This window comes from Drosophila ficusphila, unplaced genomic scaffold (assembly GCF_018152265.1).
Source record: "Drosophila ficusphila isolate 14025-0441.05 unplaced genomic scaffold, ASM1815226v1 contig_791, whole genome shotgun sequence".
Lineage (NCBI taxonomy): Eukaryota > Metazoa > Arthropoda > Insecta > Diptera > Drosophilidae > Drosophila > Drosophila ficusphila.
Window position 1 is genome coordinate 5,635,761 of NW_025064737.1, and position 17,846 is coordinate 5,653,606.

The window sequence follows — 17,846 nt, forward strand, 5'->3', positions numbered from 1 at the left end:
ACTTAGCGATTACTTCTCTTCCGGGGGTACTGACTATCGAAATCTCTATTGGCTAGTCGCGTTCGCAAAATTTCGAGTACGCAAAAAACGAAAACAAGTTGTTTTAACTGTGTTTAGATAGTGATATTAAGGTCTAGTTGCACTGCAAGTGCATGATAAAATAACCGCGTGCTGCAGGCGGTGCTTTTACATGCTACAAGGGGATTTTTCTTACCACCTGCCACCGACAAAGGGCCATAACCAAAAAGGCAACCTGAGAGGTGAGTCCTCGGCGAAAAGTGAAAAAATTAATTATTTACGTGTATTGATTCGTCGGGAGCCCATCCTTAAACCCTCCCCCTCAAAATCCGCCTGTCGCGCGAATGTGGGCGGCATACCCATGGTCGCTTGTTGCTGCGCACAACAGGTGAAATTGAAGGTCCTTGTGCTTGCAGAGTACACAAAAGTTCAAACAAGAAATACTTATCAGGCTTTTCTTTGCTTTTGGTAACCTTGACTTTGGTGGACATATCAATTAAATGCAATTAATTACACCGCAAAATAGCTGCATGTGTGTGTGTGTGGGAGTCTGTGTGTGTACAGACAACCTGCGCATATTAATCTGTGGCGCCACATTAACACCAAAAAATCGCGTGTAAACAAACCTATGATTAATAAATATTTGTTTATCGACATAAGCTCAGTGAATTGTTTATTTATTTATTCGCGGCTGTTAAAATAGCTGTTAAAAGGTTTTTGTCCACACTATCCGCTTTTTCCACCTGCCGATTGGTCTTCAAACTTATATTCTCTGAAAAGTCTCAAACCTCTATGATATTTACCGTATACAAATGGTAGCGTTATTTCATTATTTCCCGATAAGTCTTGTCACTTTTGATCACTTTCATTTTTATTTCTTTTTAAATCAATTATAAAAAAGAACGGTTTTGTTATTATACCATGTATAACAGTACATTTCTGGTAGAAAACGATGTACTGAATATTTTTGGTGAAAAACTGTGGTGTGCAGCACTGTAGTGGAGACCAGGGCGACCGGTGGTACACAACCATCGGAGTCGTTTGTGAGTTAACCGAATAGGTGTTTTGGCATTATGTTTTAAACACTAACAGGGACATAATTAACAATAATTGCAGGGCAGCTACATGGTTTGTTGGCGAGTTGGGGGAGGTTCGTTTCATGTTTATTCTGTTAATATTTTCTGTTAAAAGCGTTAAAGGGGAAAGCGCCTCCAGCGGACGATGACTCGTTTATCGAATCCTATCGAAAGAAGCGATACAAAATCGTTATAAAGACACCATCTCTACATTTAGCCAACAAACGAACTGTTCAAAAGCGGACCGATTTCCGAGTGCGCGACTAGTTGAATTCTTTTGCAAGTGCAATCTTCTTTCGGGACTCGCTTTTCCATTTGATTTTGTTTTTGGCAGGACTCGGTACTTGTTGAATTTCGAATTCGTGTGCGGGTGTGTCCCCGTGTCTCTCGCACTGCGTGTGTGTGTTTGTGTGCGTGAGGCGAACACGATTTAAAAATAAAACGGCAAATACATAACAAAAAATATATTGAAGAGCAACAGCGGCGGGCGTACCAATACAAACAGAGCGATACCAGCCAGTCGTGTGCGTGTTTACACAGTGTTGTTGCGCTGGTGTTTAAGTACCAAAGGTAAATAGAAAATAGGAAAAAAGAGCAAAAGGGGGGCTTTTTGGTGCATGTGTGGGTGGGAGGACCCCACTGCATTTGTGCACTGCGCAAAAGGAGTGGGTGGGATATTGGGTGGGTGGTCGCAAGGCCTTCGGGAAGGTTCTTTGAGTTTTTTGGCCACGAAACCAATGCACCATCATGTGTTAACACTTGAGGCTTTATTTATATACAAACACACACATGTGTGTGCAACGCGCGCTCCTGTTTCTCACTCTGCTTCTTCCTCGTCCATTGTTGTTTCCTGGAAAGCCCATAAAAACAAAGGCAACAAGAATTTCGAGTGCAATAGCACAAATGGCAGCAACAACAACAGCGCACTGCTATCGAGTATATTAGCTGTTCCTCATCTCCCCGTCCTGCTCGGACTCTTGCACGGAAAAAAATAAGTGTGATAAGAAACAGAATTAGTAAATATTTTTCTTATTAAGGTACATACGTTATAAATAATATTCTTATAACGAGTGTCTGTAATTAAATTTCTTTGATAGTTAAAAAAATACTTTTGTTTTAAAAAATCTATTTTTTAAATCTCGGTATACAAATTTAAAAAAAAAACTGGATTTAAAAACGTATATATTCTTTTCTCTGTATCTGGCGTATGGGGCTATCATTCTCATATTCACATGCTACTCTTGCTTTCATACGTCGCCGACTTCTGCGCGCTCAACACTTTTATCTTGCTCGTTGTCGTCGACCGTTTTCCCCTTTCTTCCCTCTGCAACCCTGACTTCTTGGCCCGGCTATAACCCGGCTATAACTCGGCTGTCTCTTACCACTTCGGACAAATTACGATTGTCAACGACGCCAACAGTAACCCCTTGGCGTTTCACATTTGATAAACCTGGTAGTTGCGGGCACAATAGATTAATATTGGTCACAGTCTGGCGTCTAATCGATGGCTAAATGGATAGGGGATTTTTGACAGTTCGGTCAAAAGAGTTTACCACCTAAATTTAATGTTACTGCACATATTGGAGTAATTTTTCAAGTTCTAGTGTCCCGAAGTCAGCTTACCATTATTTCAACAATTAAAACAATTGAATGCACAGGGTACTCAAAGTTCGATTTCCCACCGAGTCTTTATATCTTTTAATAATTTCAAACAGCTTGGATTGCAACATATGCAGAAAAGTTTAATGCCGCCGATCCAATCCACATGTGCTTAAAGTTATTTCTGGAACTGTAGATATGGGCAGTGCTAATTATTACGCGATTATGGGAATCACTGTCCTCGAGCGCAAATCAAGCTCTGTTTCTTATCGCCGAGTTCCCCTTATTTACTTTGTTACATTGACACCTCGTTATCAATGTTGCTTATTGCGTTGCATTTAATCGTTGCTGCAGACGTAAATGTAGCTATTTGCTTCCAGTCTCAATAGATTGGGTTTTTACTGTACTTACACTTATTACGACCCCTTATCAAACGCCCTATGCTTTAATAGTTTTAACTTGAGCTCTGACGATGAAAAAGCAGTGCAAAAATACTTAAAGCACTTCAAAATCAAAAGGTTCTAAGTGTATATCGTTTCTTATAACTCTGTTTACATCCTACTACAAATAATTTAAGCTGATAGGATATTTAAAAAAAAGTTCTTATGAAACAAAAATTTTCCGGTCTTCTGAATTCTGCCACTGAAAAAATCCAAGGTTGGTATTAATTTTTGAACAAACACCACAAGTTTTAGTGACCCAAGTGACCTGAGCCGATAAGCAGTTCATTTTGTTAAGACTTTGCTAAGGCTAATTATAAACTGACAAATTAAATTTCAAAAATAATCTTAATAAATACATTAAAAGTTGACAAATAACAAAATGTTTATTGTTTTTTTTTGATAACCTGTCTGATCCTAAAGTTGTTCAAATGTACATACATGTTTTTTTTTTAACATTGTTCTAAACACGTCGATTGCAACACAAGTATTTAAAAGTTAATGTTTATATGTATATTATTTTAAAAACATAATTGCTGCCAAAAAATGTAGTGATAAGTAAGTTTTAAAAACGAAACACGTGTCGAAACGGACTTTTATACATATGTTTCTCCGCATAAGTGTATTTGGTGATAAGAAACCAAATGCTCAGCTCAGTTTGAAATAGCCCAATATGCTCCAGTCCATGCGACGCCTTCGAATGGAAAACAAAAGCCGACAAACATTGTGCAAAATGTCAGGCGAGCAACAACGATAAATGATTACTTAAATAACACTTGGCGGGGCGAAGAAGACAGTTTGTGGGGTAGTTGGGGTAGTGCAACGACGGTGGGGCGTTTGAGCGTTCCCTGGTCGATGTTCGGTATACACCCACACATCGACAGGCCGAAGAACACTGAGGCATGCTTATTAAACTTTTATGAGTGCAAAAACAAATACCACAAACGCCCCCCTACACACAGCAACCGTGACTGTGTGTGCGTTGTTTATAAAAAATTGAATAAGAAAAATACAAAATATACGCCTGACTCGCAAATGTCGAAGCAGCAGAAAGCAAAAAGCGAAGAGAACGGCAAAGAACAACAAAGCCAGAACCCTCGCTCGTGGGGGATTCGATTCGAGGGTTTTTTAAATGGTCAGGAGCTAGAAGCCGCCAAGGGGCCGAGAAAATTGTAGTGGCCCATTGCGTTATTAGCCACACAGTCCAACTTCTACGCCTCACAAGCTTACATTTTCTTTACCGGGTGGATGACGAATATTTAAATTGGGATATTCGTGTGCCACTGAAAGAAAGTATATATGAAATTTTTTTAATATTTTAATGTGAAACAACTAAAGCTTTAAACTAAAGTCTTCGGCTTTTCCATTAAACATAATATATATTATGTGCTATGGGTTTTGTGTATTGAGGTGTCACTGTATTACCAGTTGTCTCACGTTTTATGATACGTAGTTTGGGGCTGACTTATCAGTGCCGGGCTGCTGTTATAAAACTTTCCACTAGCGGTTCTTGGATTCCTTGGAGCTTTTCAGTTCGCATGAAAATGGGGATCTTTTCTATCTGGCCTATCTTGTTTATACGCCCACTTTGCAGATAACACGTTTTCCAGAATTTTCGCTGTGGCAATACGCCAACTTTTGTGTGCATACTACTTTTGGGGATTATTCTCAATCTGTATCTGCAGATTGTTTATCCCAAAGATTTCGCAGCGCAGATCTACAAAGATAAACAAAGTGGCCCGCTGTGGAGTATCTATCGTTTGCCCGGTTTGGTAGCGTCGTCGATGAGTCACCATCCACCATCAAATGCTTATCTTAAACGCGCCTATTGACTTTTTCTAGCTCAGCATTAATCACACGGCTAAAAGTGCAATTGGGCCATTTTCTTGTTCTCTCTCTTCCTCTCTCTCTCTCTCTCTTTCGCTCTCTTTTCCTCTGTCTGTATTTCTCTGTTTGTTTGCGATCCGCTTTTTGTTTGCCGAACGACAGCAAAAAGCACATTTTTGTGTGGGCAGCTGGCCGGCGAGAGCTCGTTTAGATACAGATACTCGTGCACAGATACGGATACATAGAAACAAACAATCCGTTGGTCAAGAATGTGTGTATGCCATAACAATTGGCACCCAATTGTAAATGCAGATTACTATGCGGGTTTTCCCCCAATAAGCACTGACTTATATTTTTCTTGGATCCGCTGCTTTACATACCCCACAAACGGATACAAAAAGCCGCCCAACCAGTTCAATTTTCGCTGCAACAGCCAAACCACTTTCCTTGCATGCACAGGCTTTTCATTGCAGATAATCCCAAGGTCGTCAGAGACACTGCAAGATTAGATTATTGATAAATTAAAAAATATATAAATTCTTATCACCAATTCCGAGAATTACTGACTGACCCAAAATGTCATAAAATAATTGCAACAATACACTATATCATAAGACGCATACAAACTGTCGGATTTCCGGACAGCTAAACTGATTTGTTTCGCTTTTATTTGAGGGTACATAGTATATGCATTGGATAAACGGCGATTCTCCGAACGCTTACCGAAAGATAGACGTCAATGCAAATTCAAGTTTTGCAACTGAAAACATTTTCGCCGTCGAGAGATCGAAATGAATTTATACATACATTTAAAAAATGGAAAAAGCTTCGTTACACATTTGTTGTGGTCGTGGTGGAAGTATATTTGTATTTGCGTGTGTGACGCTCTTCTGAGGTCTGTCGTATACACGTTTTTAACCCCCTAAAGCCGGCCAGTCGTGGGGTTATCTTTCACCTCACCGTTTATTTGGCCCAGAAGCCCCCGTGGACGTGTGTGAACATTTACAACCTCGTACACATTAATAATGCCGACTGGCGTGTGTGTAGCTGCAACTTGGTAAATATATTTCGCACTCCACCTCTGCCCCTCCGAACTAACACACATTCTATATGGCGTTATAAATCGCTATATAATGTTGGTTATGCGGGGGAGCGGTTGTGTTCGCCGGCTAACTACCGGTTATCGCGGCTTTTGTGGTCAAATGAGTGCCGACTAATGTTGTACCTATAAAAAAAAAGAAAAAACACGCATTATAATAAAAGATAATTTTCTTTAAAGACTCCATTATATTGTGCTGTTCGAATTTATCCATTTACTTTTGTGCAAACCTACTTTCTAACCTTTTCCGAGAATTCATTTTAAAAACTTTTTACGAATCATTCTCTAACAAAAATTGACATGTAACGAAGCACTAAAAAAACATACAGCAAAATTAATGATGAAAAAATTAAAAGAACCTTTACAAATATTTTTTAATGATATTTAAACAAATTATGGAAATAAGAAGAGAAAAAATAAAATATTTTTGAAACGTTATTATCGCATAACTCTAGGATTACGAAATCTAAGAATATCAAAAGGTCTTTCGGTCTTTGTTCAAAAGGTCTTTTGGTCTTTTGAAATTCTTAGATTTCGTAAACCTAGACTTATGCGATAATCGACAACAGAAGACTCGGATAAGTCCAACAACAATTAGGAAGTGGAAATGTTCCAAAAATATTTTTTTTTTCCTTTTAATTTCCATAATTAGTTTAAAGTGACTAACGGGAACTGTTTGTTCTTTATCAGTTGTCTTTGCTTAGATTTTTGTTAATATTGTGTTGTTATTTATTTTTCCCAGTGCCTCTTGGTCTGACGTCTCGCAATGGGGAGATTTTATGCTTTTAGCACTCAATACCAAAACTTAAATTTTTTTTATTTTGTCTGCGTCTGTGGTTTCGCGTGGTTTGCTTTGTTTTCCTTTTCATTCAGCGTTGCTGCTCGTGCGGATAGCAAAACCTAAGCTGATTTCTTTGGCACAGCGTAACAAGACCAAGATAAACCAAAAAAGGACTTCGTCTGGTATCAAATATTTCAAGATTAGGTTGGCAAGCGTGACGTATTTTTTTACTTACGTACTTAACAGTCCCGAAAAACTCTGCACTCACATAGTTTGGTCCCCAAAGACAAGAGTCACCCAAAAACTATTGCGATATAGACTGCTGTGGGAAATGTTGGGCCCCGAGGAGGGTCGGTGGCCACCCAGTCGTCCATCCATGCAATTTTGGTATTTAATTACGGCCTGCGGTTGGTTATTTTCGTTGATATTATACGCCAGTGTTCTCCAGTTATGACTCTTCAAAAGGCTCTGTGCGTAAATTAACATATTAATGCCATTAGCCGAATTTCATAATAATATGTTTAACGGCATACAAATTTTTGCAGTTCAGTCACTGTAATTTTGAAGTTTCTAATAAACAGAAACTCTTCGCTTTTCCTCGAAGCAGTGGAGGGCTATTTAAAGTTGGCAAATGGACCTGATAAGTTTCTCGTTCGGTTGTTCGACTAGTTTTCCACCTAATCCAAACGCAATCTTTCATGGCAATTGATTCATCGATGGCTTTTGGTCAGCGTCTTATCAGAGCATGGTAATAATATATGAAACAAGCCAATTTCCAGCAAACCCTGATTATTCTAACTACTTCGGCGTAATTTTCATATCATTCAAAATGGTTTGCCATTCTGGCGTTGTCATTTTCGTTTCGGCCTTATCAAATGAATGTTTGAGGTATAAAAGTGGGGAGTTTAATTAATCAAGTCTTCAGTTGAGTTTCCTAAATCGATCGGTAAAGACCTGCAAAAACTTCATTCAATTTAAATATAGCATTTATTTGTTTGTTTTTCTGTGATTTGTTATTGTTTTGATGGAAAAGCGATCCCCGATTGTGACATATTCAATACTTCGACGGGCTATCACTTGTTGATTGTTTGGTTGATTGTTTGTAAACAGTCGGCTCGACTGCACTGCAGCCAGCTGTAAGCCTCTGCTCTTCTCAGATAACCCAAGTGGGATCAGGGAGAATTTCATTTCAAAGCTGGTCAATCAATCGATACGAGAAATCAAAACATCCACTAGTCGAGGCTTGGGTCCTGTTTCGCCTGAAACTTTTCAATTGATAACCCTCAAAGCGGGTGACTCATTGAAAATGCAGCTGTGTGCCTGTAATAATTTTTCAGTTTTTAGAGCTGATAACAAGCGGAAAAACACTTCTAAGGCCGCTTGTCGCTGTTCCTAATATGGGAGACCCAAAAAAAACTGGCCAACTTGGCGGAGGTAATTCCAACTGACTCGGCACATTAGAGGCAACCAAACCAGAACCTTGAACTACTTTGCTTTGGACTAAAAAGCGCCGAAGGGCAGAAACAGCAGCAACCTCAGCAGCAGAACACACTTATGAATAGAAAGAAACCTGCCTGCGAGTGAACCATTCTACCCAATCGTATTGGTTCCATCTACCTAAGCCGACTGAGTGACTCCCTGACTCTCATACCTAGTGAGCCGCACATCCGAATTCGGTTCCTGGGGCAGGTATCGCGACCTGTTTTGTTGATCATAGCTCCTCTCCTTCGGGCTGGTCTGGTCTGGTCTGGTCCCTTTGTTCGGGCTGCATTTTCGGGCCTGTTTCGGTCATTAGATCCTTATCTAATTTCGTTGCTCGGTCTGGAAACGGACTGGTTTGCCTTGTTTGCACCACTCTTTCAACTTATCCAACTTCTTCGTCTTCGTGGGCCATTCATATTTGCTACGTGAGCGTCGCGCTGGCCTTTTTTCCGGGTAACTACAGAAATTAGCGTATCGACCACAAAAGCAAACACGCTTCGGTTCGGGTTCGGATTCGAGTTTGGGTTTGGCTGGTGAGTCTGGACCTGCGTCTGGGTTACCGCTCATTTACGGTCACGTTTCGACGACGAGAAATTGTCGCCGGTGCTGCGCACTGTGGACCTGGCCAAGAAACGAGAAACAAGAAACGAGACAGGAGATAGAAGATAGAAGACAGAAGACAGGAGAAGGGCTCGGCCAGTGGCCACCGGGCTGCCTTATCAGCAGTATTTAGCATGGCCATAAAGAGTCGAATTCCCCACGGATCGGACTCGCCCGGCGGTGCAATTAATTTTCACACCTGTTGTTCGGAGCGTCTCGAATTCACCTCACGCGTTGTTTTGCCTCGTTTTGTTTACTTTCTCACTTGCGTGCGAGCTGGTTTTTCTCGCCGTGTTTGCCATTTGCAATAATTTTTGATATGGTAATTAAAGGCTAAAGCCGGTCTCCTGCTCGCGTTCATTCAGCTATTTACCGCGCTCATAAAGTCATGTTCTATGACCTCACGCTACGACTGGGGATCTGTTCCCATCTGTAAAGCTCCCAACTAATTATACCTACATTACCTTAATTGAACATATTTATTCAGCTACATATTGATTCTAAATTTGAATAGAATTTGTATATAAATATATATAAATTTGTTGTATAAATATTATACCATCTAGTACATTTCGTTCTTAAAATTGAAATAGTTCCCAATGTAAAAATCCATTATTATCAGTTATTTATGACGTGCAATAGTACTAGAAGTCGTAACAAAGATGTCTTATTGAATAACATTTACTTTACCTTTCGTTATGACACAAACATCATTATGTTTGTTTGCATTTGGTTATTTGACCGAAGGGGGACTTCAAACCTTGTTAGATTAGTAAACAACTAGCTGTCTTTGTGGGTATACGACATGGGGCTCGAACTGCAGTGCAAATACGGTTGAAATCACAAAGGGCTGCGTTATCCTGAATCCGTCAAAACCATAGCGTCATCACATCACATTAATTCGATATCGGAAGTCATTTCAAACTACTCACTTACCCACATGTACATATGCTTGTGTATTTATAGTTTCCTCCTAACCATACATAAAAACCAAACCAAATCACATAACGATCTCGTTCGCATGCTTGCGAATGCATTTTATGGACGCCTCAGACTCATTTGCCTGTGGAAACCAGCCGGACCTTGATCGGGCCAAGAGCCTCATCAAAAAGTCCCTGAACCGAAATTGAAAACGATACAGAAACAGATCCAGAAACCAAGTCAATCCGAACCGTTGCATTGATCACCATACCCATTCAGCTGTCATAGCTAAGCATCCACACTCACAAAACACCATCATCATAATTGTCGGGTAGAGCAAGAGCATGAGCCTTTGGAAGCGCATCTCCGGTCATGCCGACTGCGAGCAGCGTATGGCGGCCTACTACGATGAGAAGGGTCTGCTCGACCTGCGCCTCTGCCTGGCGCCCTGGATCGAAGACAGGATAATGTGAGTAGAGTGGGGTGTACGTGGGTGATTTGAGCCAGCAGTAGGATACGGTTAAGTCGGCTTAAATACGGATTAACATGTTCTAATAGTCGGCTGTTTTCCATTCCCCACAGGTCCGAGCAAGTGACACCAAACTCCCCGGAGCAGTTGGAGCGCGTGGCCCTCAAGTTCAACGAGGATCTGCACCAAAAGCTTCTGTCGACGCGTACTGCCACCGATCAGGCCCTCAAGTTCCGGGTAGTGGAGCTCTGCGCCCTCATCCAACGCACCTCCGCGGTTGAGTTGTACGCACACCTGCGCAGCGGCCTACAAAAAGAGCTGCAGCTAGTCACCGAGAAGAGTGTGGCTCCCACTGCAGGCCAATCGATGCCGCTCAATCCCTACAGCATGAACAGCACCCCCATGGTAACCGGCTACATGGACACCAGTGATATACTGGCGGTCTCCAACACCTACAACCCTTCAGTGGTCCAGGGCATTGGCGCCATTCACAATGTGCAGAATGCTGGCATTGCCTCGCCAGCCCTCGGAATGGCCACGCCCAAGGTGGAGCTGTACGAGGTCCAGCACCAGATCATGCAGACCCTCAACGAGTTCGGTAACTGTGAAAACGCTCGGCGGCTGCTCGTTCAGAACTACAGCAACATGCTGAACTACACATCCTCGCCGAACGCAGAGGCTGCATTCAGAAGCCTGATAGACGAGAAGGCGGCCATCGTGCTCACAATGCGTCGCAGCTTCATGTGCTACGAATCCCTGCACGACATGGTCATACACGAGCTGAAGAGCTGGCGCCACCAGCAGGCGCAAGCCGGAAACGGAGCTCCTTTCAATGAGGGCTCTTTAGATGACATTCAGCGTTGCTTAGAGATGCTCGAGACGTTTATCACCCACATGCTGGCTGCTGTGAAGGAGACGATGCGCGTGCGTCTGGTCAGCGAGGAGCCGGAACTTACGCATTTGCTTGAACAGGTGCAGAATGCACAAAAGAACCTGGTCTGCGCCGCCTTCATCGTGGACAAGCAGCCGCCACAAGTAATGAAGACCAACACGCGCTTCGCGGCCTCCGTGCGCTGGCTCATTGGCTCCCAGCTGGGTCTCCACAACAATCCGCCCACAGTCGAGTGCATCATCATGTCAGGTGGGACTAGATTATGCTTCCGCTCTTGTGCATATGCTCACAGTTTTATTGTTCTTCTTTTCCCACAGAAATCCAAGCTCAGCGGTTCGTTACGCGCGGCTCTCAGATGGACAACAGCCTGCCCGGTCAGTCGTCGGGCGAGATACAGAATGCCTCCAGCACCATGGAGTACCAGCCGAACAACCATGTGTTCTCCGCCAGCTTCCGCAACATGCAGCTTAAGAAGATCAAGCGGGCTGAGAAGAAGGGCACCGAGAGCGTCATGGACGAGAAGTTCGCCCTGTTGTTCTACACCACCACCACAGTGAACGATTTCCAGCTTCGTGTGTGGACCCTGTCCCTGCCCGTGGTGGTGATCGTGCACGGCAACCAGGAGCCCCAGTCCTGGGCCACCATCACTTGGGACAATGCTTTCGCGGAGATCGTACGCGATCCCTTCATGATCACCGACCGTGTCACATGGGCCCAGTTGTCGGTGGCGCTAAACACCAAATTCGGATCGTGCACAGGACGTTCGTTGACGATCGATAACCTGGATTTCCTCTGTAAGTTGGATCGCCAGAATTGCCAACTGATCGGTCCTAATTTTACTCGTATTTGCAGACGAGAAACTCCAGCGTGAGGAGCGGTCTGAGTACATTACGTGGAACCAGTTCTGCAAGGAGCCCATGCCCGACAGGACGTTCACCTTCTGGGAGTGGTTCTTTGCCATCATGAAACTCACCAAAGACCACATGTTGGGCATGTGGAAGGAGGGCTGCATTATGGGCTTCATTAACAAGGCCAAGGCGCAGGATGATCTGCTGCGTTCTTCTTACGGAATCGGCACCTTCCTGCTGCGCTTTTCCGACAGCGAACTAGGTGAGTGCACATCCCTTGTCTAACTGTGTTGCAGAGTTTTTATACAGTTTGGTTGGATTGCAGGTGGAGTCACCATCGCCTATGTAAACGAAAATGGACTGGTCACCATGCTGGCACCCTGGACTGCTCGTGACTTCCAGGTGCTGAACCTGGCCGACCGCATTCGTGATCTGGACGTACTGTGCTGGCTGCACCCCAGCGACCGCAATGGCAGTCCCGTGAAAAGGGACGTGGCCTTCGGCCAGTTCTACTCTAAGCGTCAAGGTAAGAATGCGATCCGAGGTAGCACGGTCCAACACTCCTAATCAGAGCCTGAACCGCTCGTTCTAGATCCCGTGACCGGCTATGTGAAGAGCACTTTGCACGTTCACGTTTGCAACAATGGTGATACCGGGTCCACCAGTGGCACCCCGCACCACGTGCCGCAGCAGGAAATGCAATTGGGAAAGTAAGTTTGGCATGCCGCCGCCGCAATAATAAAGCAAATCCGCCGTCAACAGCAACAACAAAAATGATGACCCGTTTATTAATATTTCTGTTTAATTGCTTGAGTAGAGCTAATCCTCGGCCCGAGATGATTGACAAAGCCTTTACGTTGCGGCTGACCCGCCTTATTTGTTTCTGCTTTCTTGCTTTACTTCACTTTACGTTGTTATGATTATGATTTTGACAAAAACGTTTAATTAGATTGCAATACTTTGAATTCGAAAAACACGTTGGAAAGGCGCAAAACGGCGAAGCCGAATGCGTTCGATCCTGACTAACCCGAAATTGAGGCTTTTTGTTATATGAACTAATAAAATTGATTGGAAACTCTGTGTGGTTGGGCCTTTAATGCGCTCTCCATGTCACTTGACCCTTTTTGATTTGTACTCACACAGAAACTGACGAACCCAACTCTTTGTTTATTTTTATTTTCAACCTATTGCGGCTATTGATTTTCGTGTGACGGTTCAGTTTCTCGCCACTGAGCGCCATCACTAACCCTAGCCCAGCACGACACGAGGAATCAGATTCCGATGATAGCGAAACGGCCGAGGCCCTAGAGAGAATCGTAAATGGCGCTCAACCCAACGATCCTGTGATAAGTGAGATCTTTGATGCCATAATGACGAGCTCCTGTAGACAGTACGTTTACAATTATTAAGCATGAGCTGTGCCATCGCCCCTTATTCAGGCCATCCAAAAGGGATTGCTGGATATTGGGCTCTAGTTGATTGAACCACTTACCGAAAGGTATAACATAAGTACATTTGGCATCCAATATCGATATTCCCCGAGCTGTTTGTCCGCATTCACTCACGCCTTAACAGCGCTCTCATCCGATAGATTTGACCTGACCACCATCTTCTCAATTCCCCCAACCGAATTGCTGCTGGTCACCGCATACTCATTCCATTGCATCGCCTCATTAGCAGCACATGCCAAATATCACTACCCTCCCGCAGATTCATACATTTCAGATGGGCTCTCTAAGGAGATTACTAACTCTAGCCCTAGTCGATTGCGATCTACTTTTAAGAATCCTAACTGGTTATTTACGCTACGTTTATGTTAAGTGAAGAGTTTTTTTTATTGTTCACCTTGTGTTCAAAGTATTGCCGTCTTTTTAAACTTTTCAGCCTGAACATGATCAATTTGTAATAAATGAAATTGAAGCAAATCTTCTAAATTTTCAAATTGTATTCACTAACCTTATCTTACTTACCTTTTCTATATTCGCTTTGAACGCAGCTTACAGAACAGCACCATCATGCACCTATAAATCCGTTCTATGTCGATTTGAGGTGTAACCAAGCAACTAATCCGGGCAGTAACGGATTAAAAGAAAATAATACATTTGAAAATGATTAAAAACAAATTGGCGAATTAAACTGATATTCCTGCATGCCCTTTTTGAGGCTTGTTGTTCGAATGCTAGCATGCTTGTTGCTGTTGTAATTTTGTTGTCCTATTTTTAAATCAACTTCATGTTATCGTTATAATGTTTAATGTTAGGGGAACCGGTTTTACCAAAATTTTTACGCTTTGAATAAAGCTCAAAGTCATAAAACATGAAACATTTCCGAAACACTAAAAACTTCACTTGCTTCGCACTTCTCTGCCTTCATACTTATATCAACTATCGCCCTCGCTTACCTTTTGTCGCCTGCATGATTTTGATTTATCCAATCCCGATTTTTATTATTTATTAACTTTTTCTTTCTTATTTTTTCTCCAATTTGTTCAAAACCTTCTTTAGTGGTGACTTTGGAATGGCGGACTTCGATTCGATGACAAACTTTGAGGTATACAACTAAACTAACATTAAAGAAAAAAAAGTAGGCGCCTATGTATAAACGAAATCAGATAAACACCTGAAAGTGTGGCCGCTATCTTGGAAGTCCGTCGATGATGTTTACGCCACCTCAGCGATTGCAACGATCTGGCGCATGACTCATTGTGCTATTCGAAAGTTTTATTTAATGTTATCTAGATGTAATAATTAGATTTTGGAATGCATCGTAGTGGAAGGTTTTGTTTGGTATGTATTTCATCTCCTGATATCGTTCCACCTACAAAATCACCTACACGCACTTAAATTTTCTTTGCACTCGGGGTGAAATTCAGAGCTAAGCAAATGAGTTGTAGTTTAATTGTATATTCCTAAGCAAATGAGTCGAGAAAATATTATATATTGCCTGAAAATGGTTTATTATGCTATAATATATTGAATGTTAATAATTGTCCAGTTAATTGTTAAACGAATTTTGAACGTTAATCGTCGTTTTGCGCTATTTACACACGTTATACACAACCAAGATAAAAATCTTGAGAGAAGATATGGATTCCGGCAAGGAAGTAAGCTGGTTTCATTGGTCAAGGATCCGACAGCTTTTAAAGACTAGCTAGAAGAGTTAAAACTCAGCACAGGGAATGAATCGTAATTACGAATTTACACAGAGATTATCTATATATTTATATACGTATACATGTACGCAAGCGCTTTCTCGTCGCGGGTAGTGAAACTATTTTTGAAAACAAAGTTAGCTACAAATTTTGAATGTTTACTCGTGTACCTAATACATTTTACTAAGAAATAAATAGTTTAAGGGCATTGGTTTTTTGTCACATCAAACTCAAATCTTACCTTTATCCTTGCAGCTTTTGTGAAACGCCAAACCTCAAGAACCACACCAACAACAATAAGATCTACCAGAGCAATGCATGCAAATTGCGACACCTCAACACAAACACCTTCAGCACACAGCCAGAACATTGTTTATATCGTGATTATGTTCGTGTCTGACTTATGAGGAATTTCGAGTTTCTGTTTTGTATAAAAACTTTGGAAAGTGTCCGCATGTTATTCGTTTTATATTTTTATATTGCCTTTATATATGTATACATATACTTTTATTTTTGTGCTACGACGTTTTCGTCTGTGACAAAGCATTACGTTTAGATGATAATGTCGAGAAAATCGGATTAGTTAGTGAGTAACTATTTGTTGAATCTAAATTTTTGATTTTGATTTTAATTTTAATCGCCTAATTCTAAAACTTTTTTAAAGCAAAATACTTCGAGTGTTAAGTTTAAGTTAAACGAAACAAGAAAACAAATCAACGAGAGCAGCAACGCAAGGAACTTTTGCGTTAATTTTAGTTATAATCTAGAAAACATTGTGAGTTGCTTTATGTGAACCCCTCCTTTATTGGCTTCCAATGCTGAAAATGCGCAAAAATGTAACCAATCCATGTATATTTTTTTTTTAATTTGTTTGTTTGAGTCAGGGCAGAGTTTGCAATGCATTTCAAATGCGATTGCCTATTTAGTCAGTTATCAGAGACACGAGAAACACACACGATACTTTTGTGAGAGATCGTAAACATAATCAATAACAATAACACAACACTACACTTAGCTTTGTACATGAATCTTAAGAATTTTGTAAGAGTTAAGTACAACCCAAATAAATAAACAATTAAATAAACGTTTGAAACACTTAAATGCGAGTTGAAGCGGATTTCCTTTTGTGTACTCACAATTTGAGAAACAAAATGTAATATTGTGTACGTAAAGTTTTTATTGTTTATTTGTGAAAACTAGCGCACACACACATTCCCCGACAAACTAAACACACAAACAGTCACACACAGACACACATGAGAAAAGCTCGACAAAAAAGAAATGTTGATATTTGGAAACTATTTGAATGTCCTGTACTCATTGTGTACTTGAATTAATTGTGTACATTGTGTAAGTGTTTTAAATGTAATTTTAAACGCTAATTGGGTGTGCAATTTCAAAAACTAGAGTGGGAAATAACTAAAGAACTATTCTTGTCAAAATGGCCAATAAAGATTTGATTTTAAACACTAAATTGAGTTGTTTGCGTATTTATTTTGAAGTGTTATTCATCACAATGCCGGAGGAGCTTTAGGGGAGGTTTCGTATTCAGTTCTTGGTGGAGCAGCACTGGTCCTTGGGTCCATTCTTGCAGGAGCACTGACACTGCTGACTGCAGGCGCAGTTGTCGCCGCACTTGGTGGCCGAGCACTGGCAGTCTATGGATTTATTTGGCCAATAAGCAACTGTTTTGTATGTCCACTGGTTATCTGTATACTAACTTGTTCCGCAAGCCTTGCAACCCATGTTGTTTTGTTTACTTTTTGTTTAGATTTGTTGAAATACACTCAACTGACTTTGCTGCTAGCAACACTGTTTGATGTTTGCAGCTGAGAGGCGCAGCCTTCTTATAGTACTTTCAGTGCTCTTCGCACCACCAAATCTGTGATATTCTTATCAGGGCGTGTGCAAAGCAGCTTTATCATCGCGCGGCACAAAAAAGCATTATGTTTTTGCGCACGCCGATCGCGCGCAACTGCACACGGCTTTCTTATCTTATCAGCCAGCACGGCCCATAGTTTCGATTGGAGCCGATCGGATATAAAGGGGCGAACTTTCGAAGCAGAAATCATCAAAAAGTTTCAAAGCTTCAACGTTTCGTTAAAACTACAGTCAAAAACGAACAAACCATCAAGATGCCTTGCAAGGGATGCGGAAACAGTAAGTACAAATACTCCTAAACGGAGTTAAGTGAATAGGAACATAAGCTAAATAAACCTTTTATCTTTAGACTGCCAGTGCTCAGCCGGAAAGTGCGGAGGCAACTGCGCCGGAAACAGCCAATGCCAATGTGCCGCCAAGACTGGAGCCAAGTGTTGCCAGGCCAAGTGATTGGTGTCCACAAATAGCCCTTATTGAATAGTACTTACAAATCTCCGACTGATGCTTAATAAAAACCATTATATGTTATAGTTAATTCATTTGTTGTTACTTAAGGGCCTGAGATCTTTCAGCAAAAAGATATCTTTAATTATGGCTTGCAAGTTTGCATATTGCACATCTAAGAGCTTTCAATAATAATGCGTGGTTTGCAAGGTTCCACAATACAGATCTAAGATTATGGTTTAACTTAAAAAAGTGTAATAATAGGTAAGAAATTTGTTGACTCGAATGACCTTCTTAATAGTATAACATTTTTTCTTA

General features: G+C 41.4%; 3 protein-coding genes across 11 annotated transcripts; 2 read left to right on the forward strand and 1 right to left on the reverse strand.

The window, feature by feature from the left end:
* The first annotated feature begins 44 nt into the window (after positions 1-44).
* Positions 45-16,304, forward strand: LOC108093333 (signal transducer and transcription activator). 9 transcript variants are annotated; one of them, XR_001771482.2, is made up of 10 exons: positions 45-260; positions 9,889-10,312; positions 10,426-11,453; positions 11,522-11,998; positions 12,057-12,314; positions 12,378-12,578; positions 12,624-12,762; positions 13,272-13,442; positions 14,557-14,838; positions 15,459-16,304. XR_001771482.2 is itself a non-coding variant. In XM_017193329.2 (10 exons), the coding sequence occupies exons 2-10, from the start codon at positions 10,188-10,190 to the stop codon at positions 15,465-15,467; spliced, it is 2,454 nt and encodes an 817-aa protein (XP_017048818.1). In that variant the 5' UTR covers positions 1,292-1,664; positions 9,889-10,187; the 3' UTR covers positions 15,468-16,304. The 9 variants fall into 9 exon arrangements, 3 of the variants coding, with proteins under 3 accessions (XP_017048818.1, XP_017048819.1, XP_017048820.1); XR_001771481.2 differs by lacking the exon at positions 45-260 and adding an exon at positions 1,292-1,664; XM_017193329.2 differs by lacking the exon at positions 45-260 and adding an exon at positions 1,292-1,664 and having other exon boundaries at positions 14,557-14,602.
* Positions 16,305-16,677: 373 nt separating this feature from the next.
* Positions 16,678-17,055, reverse strand: LOC108093334 (metallothionein-4). Its single transcript, XM_017193332.1, has 2 exons — positions 16,925-17,055; positions 16,678-16,861 (listed from the first exon to the last, which is right to left on the reverse strand). The coding sequence occupies exons 1-2, from the start codon at positions 16,947-16,949 to the stop codon at positions 16,752-16,754; spliced, it is 135 nt and encodes a 44-aa protein (XP_017048821.1). The 5' UTR covers positions 16,950-17,055; the 3' UTR covers positions 16,678-16,751.
* Positions 17,056-17,284: 229 nt separating this feature from the next.
* On the forward strand, positions 17,285-17,619 carry LOC108093337 (metallothionein-2). Its single transcript, XM_017193333.1, has 2 exons — positions 17,285-17,363; positions 17,434-17,619. Exons 1-2 carry the CDS (start codon positions 17,339-17,341, stop codon positions 17,532-17,534), a joined length of 126 nt encoding a protein of 41 aa, XP_017048822.1. The 5' UTR covers positions 17,285-17,338; the 3' UTR covers positions 17,535-17,619.
* The last annotated feature ends 227 nt before the right edge of the window (positions 17,620-17,846 follow it).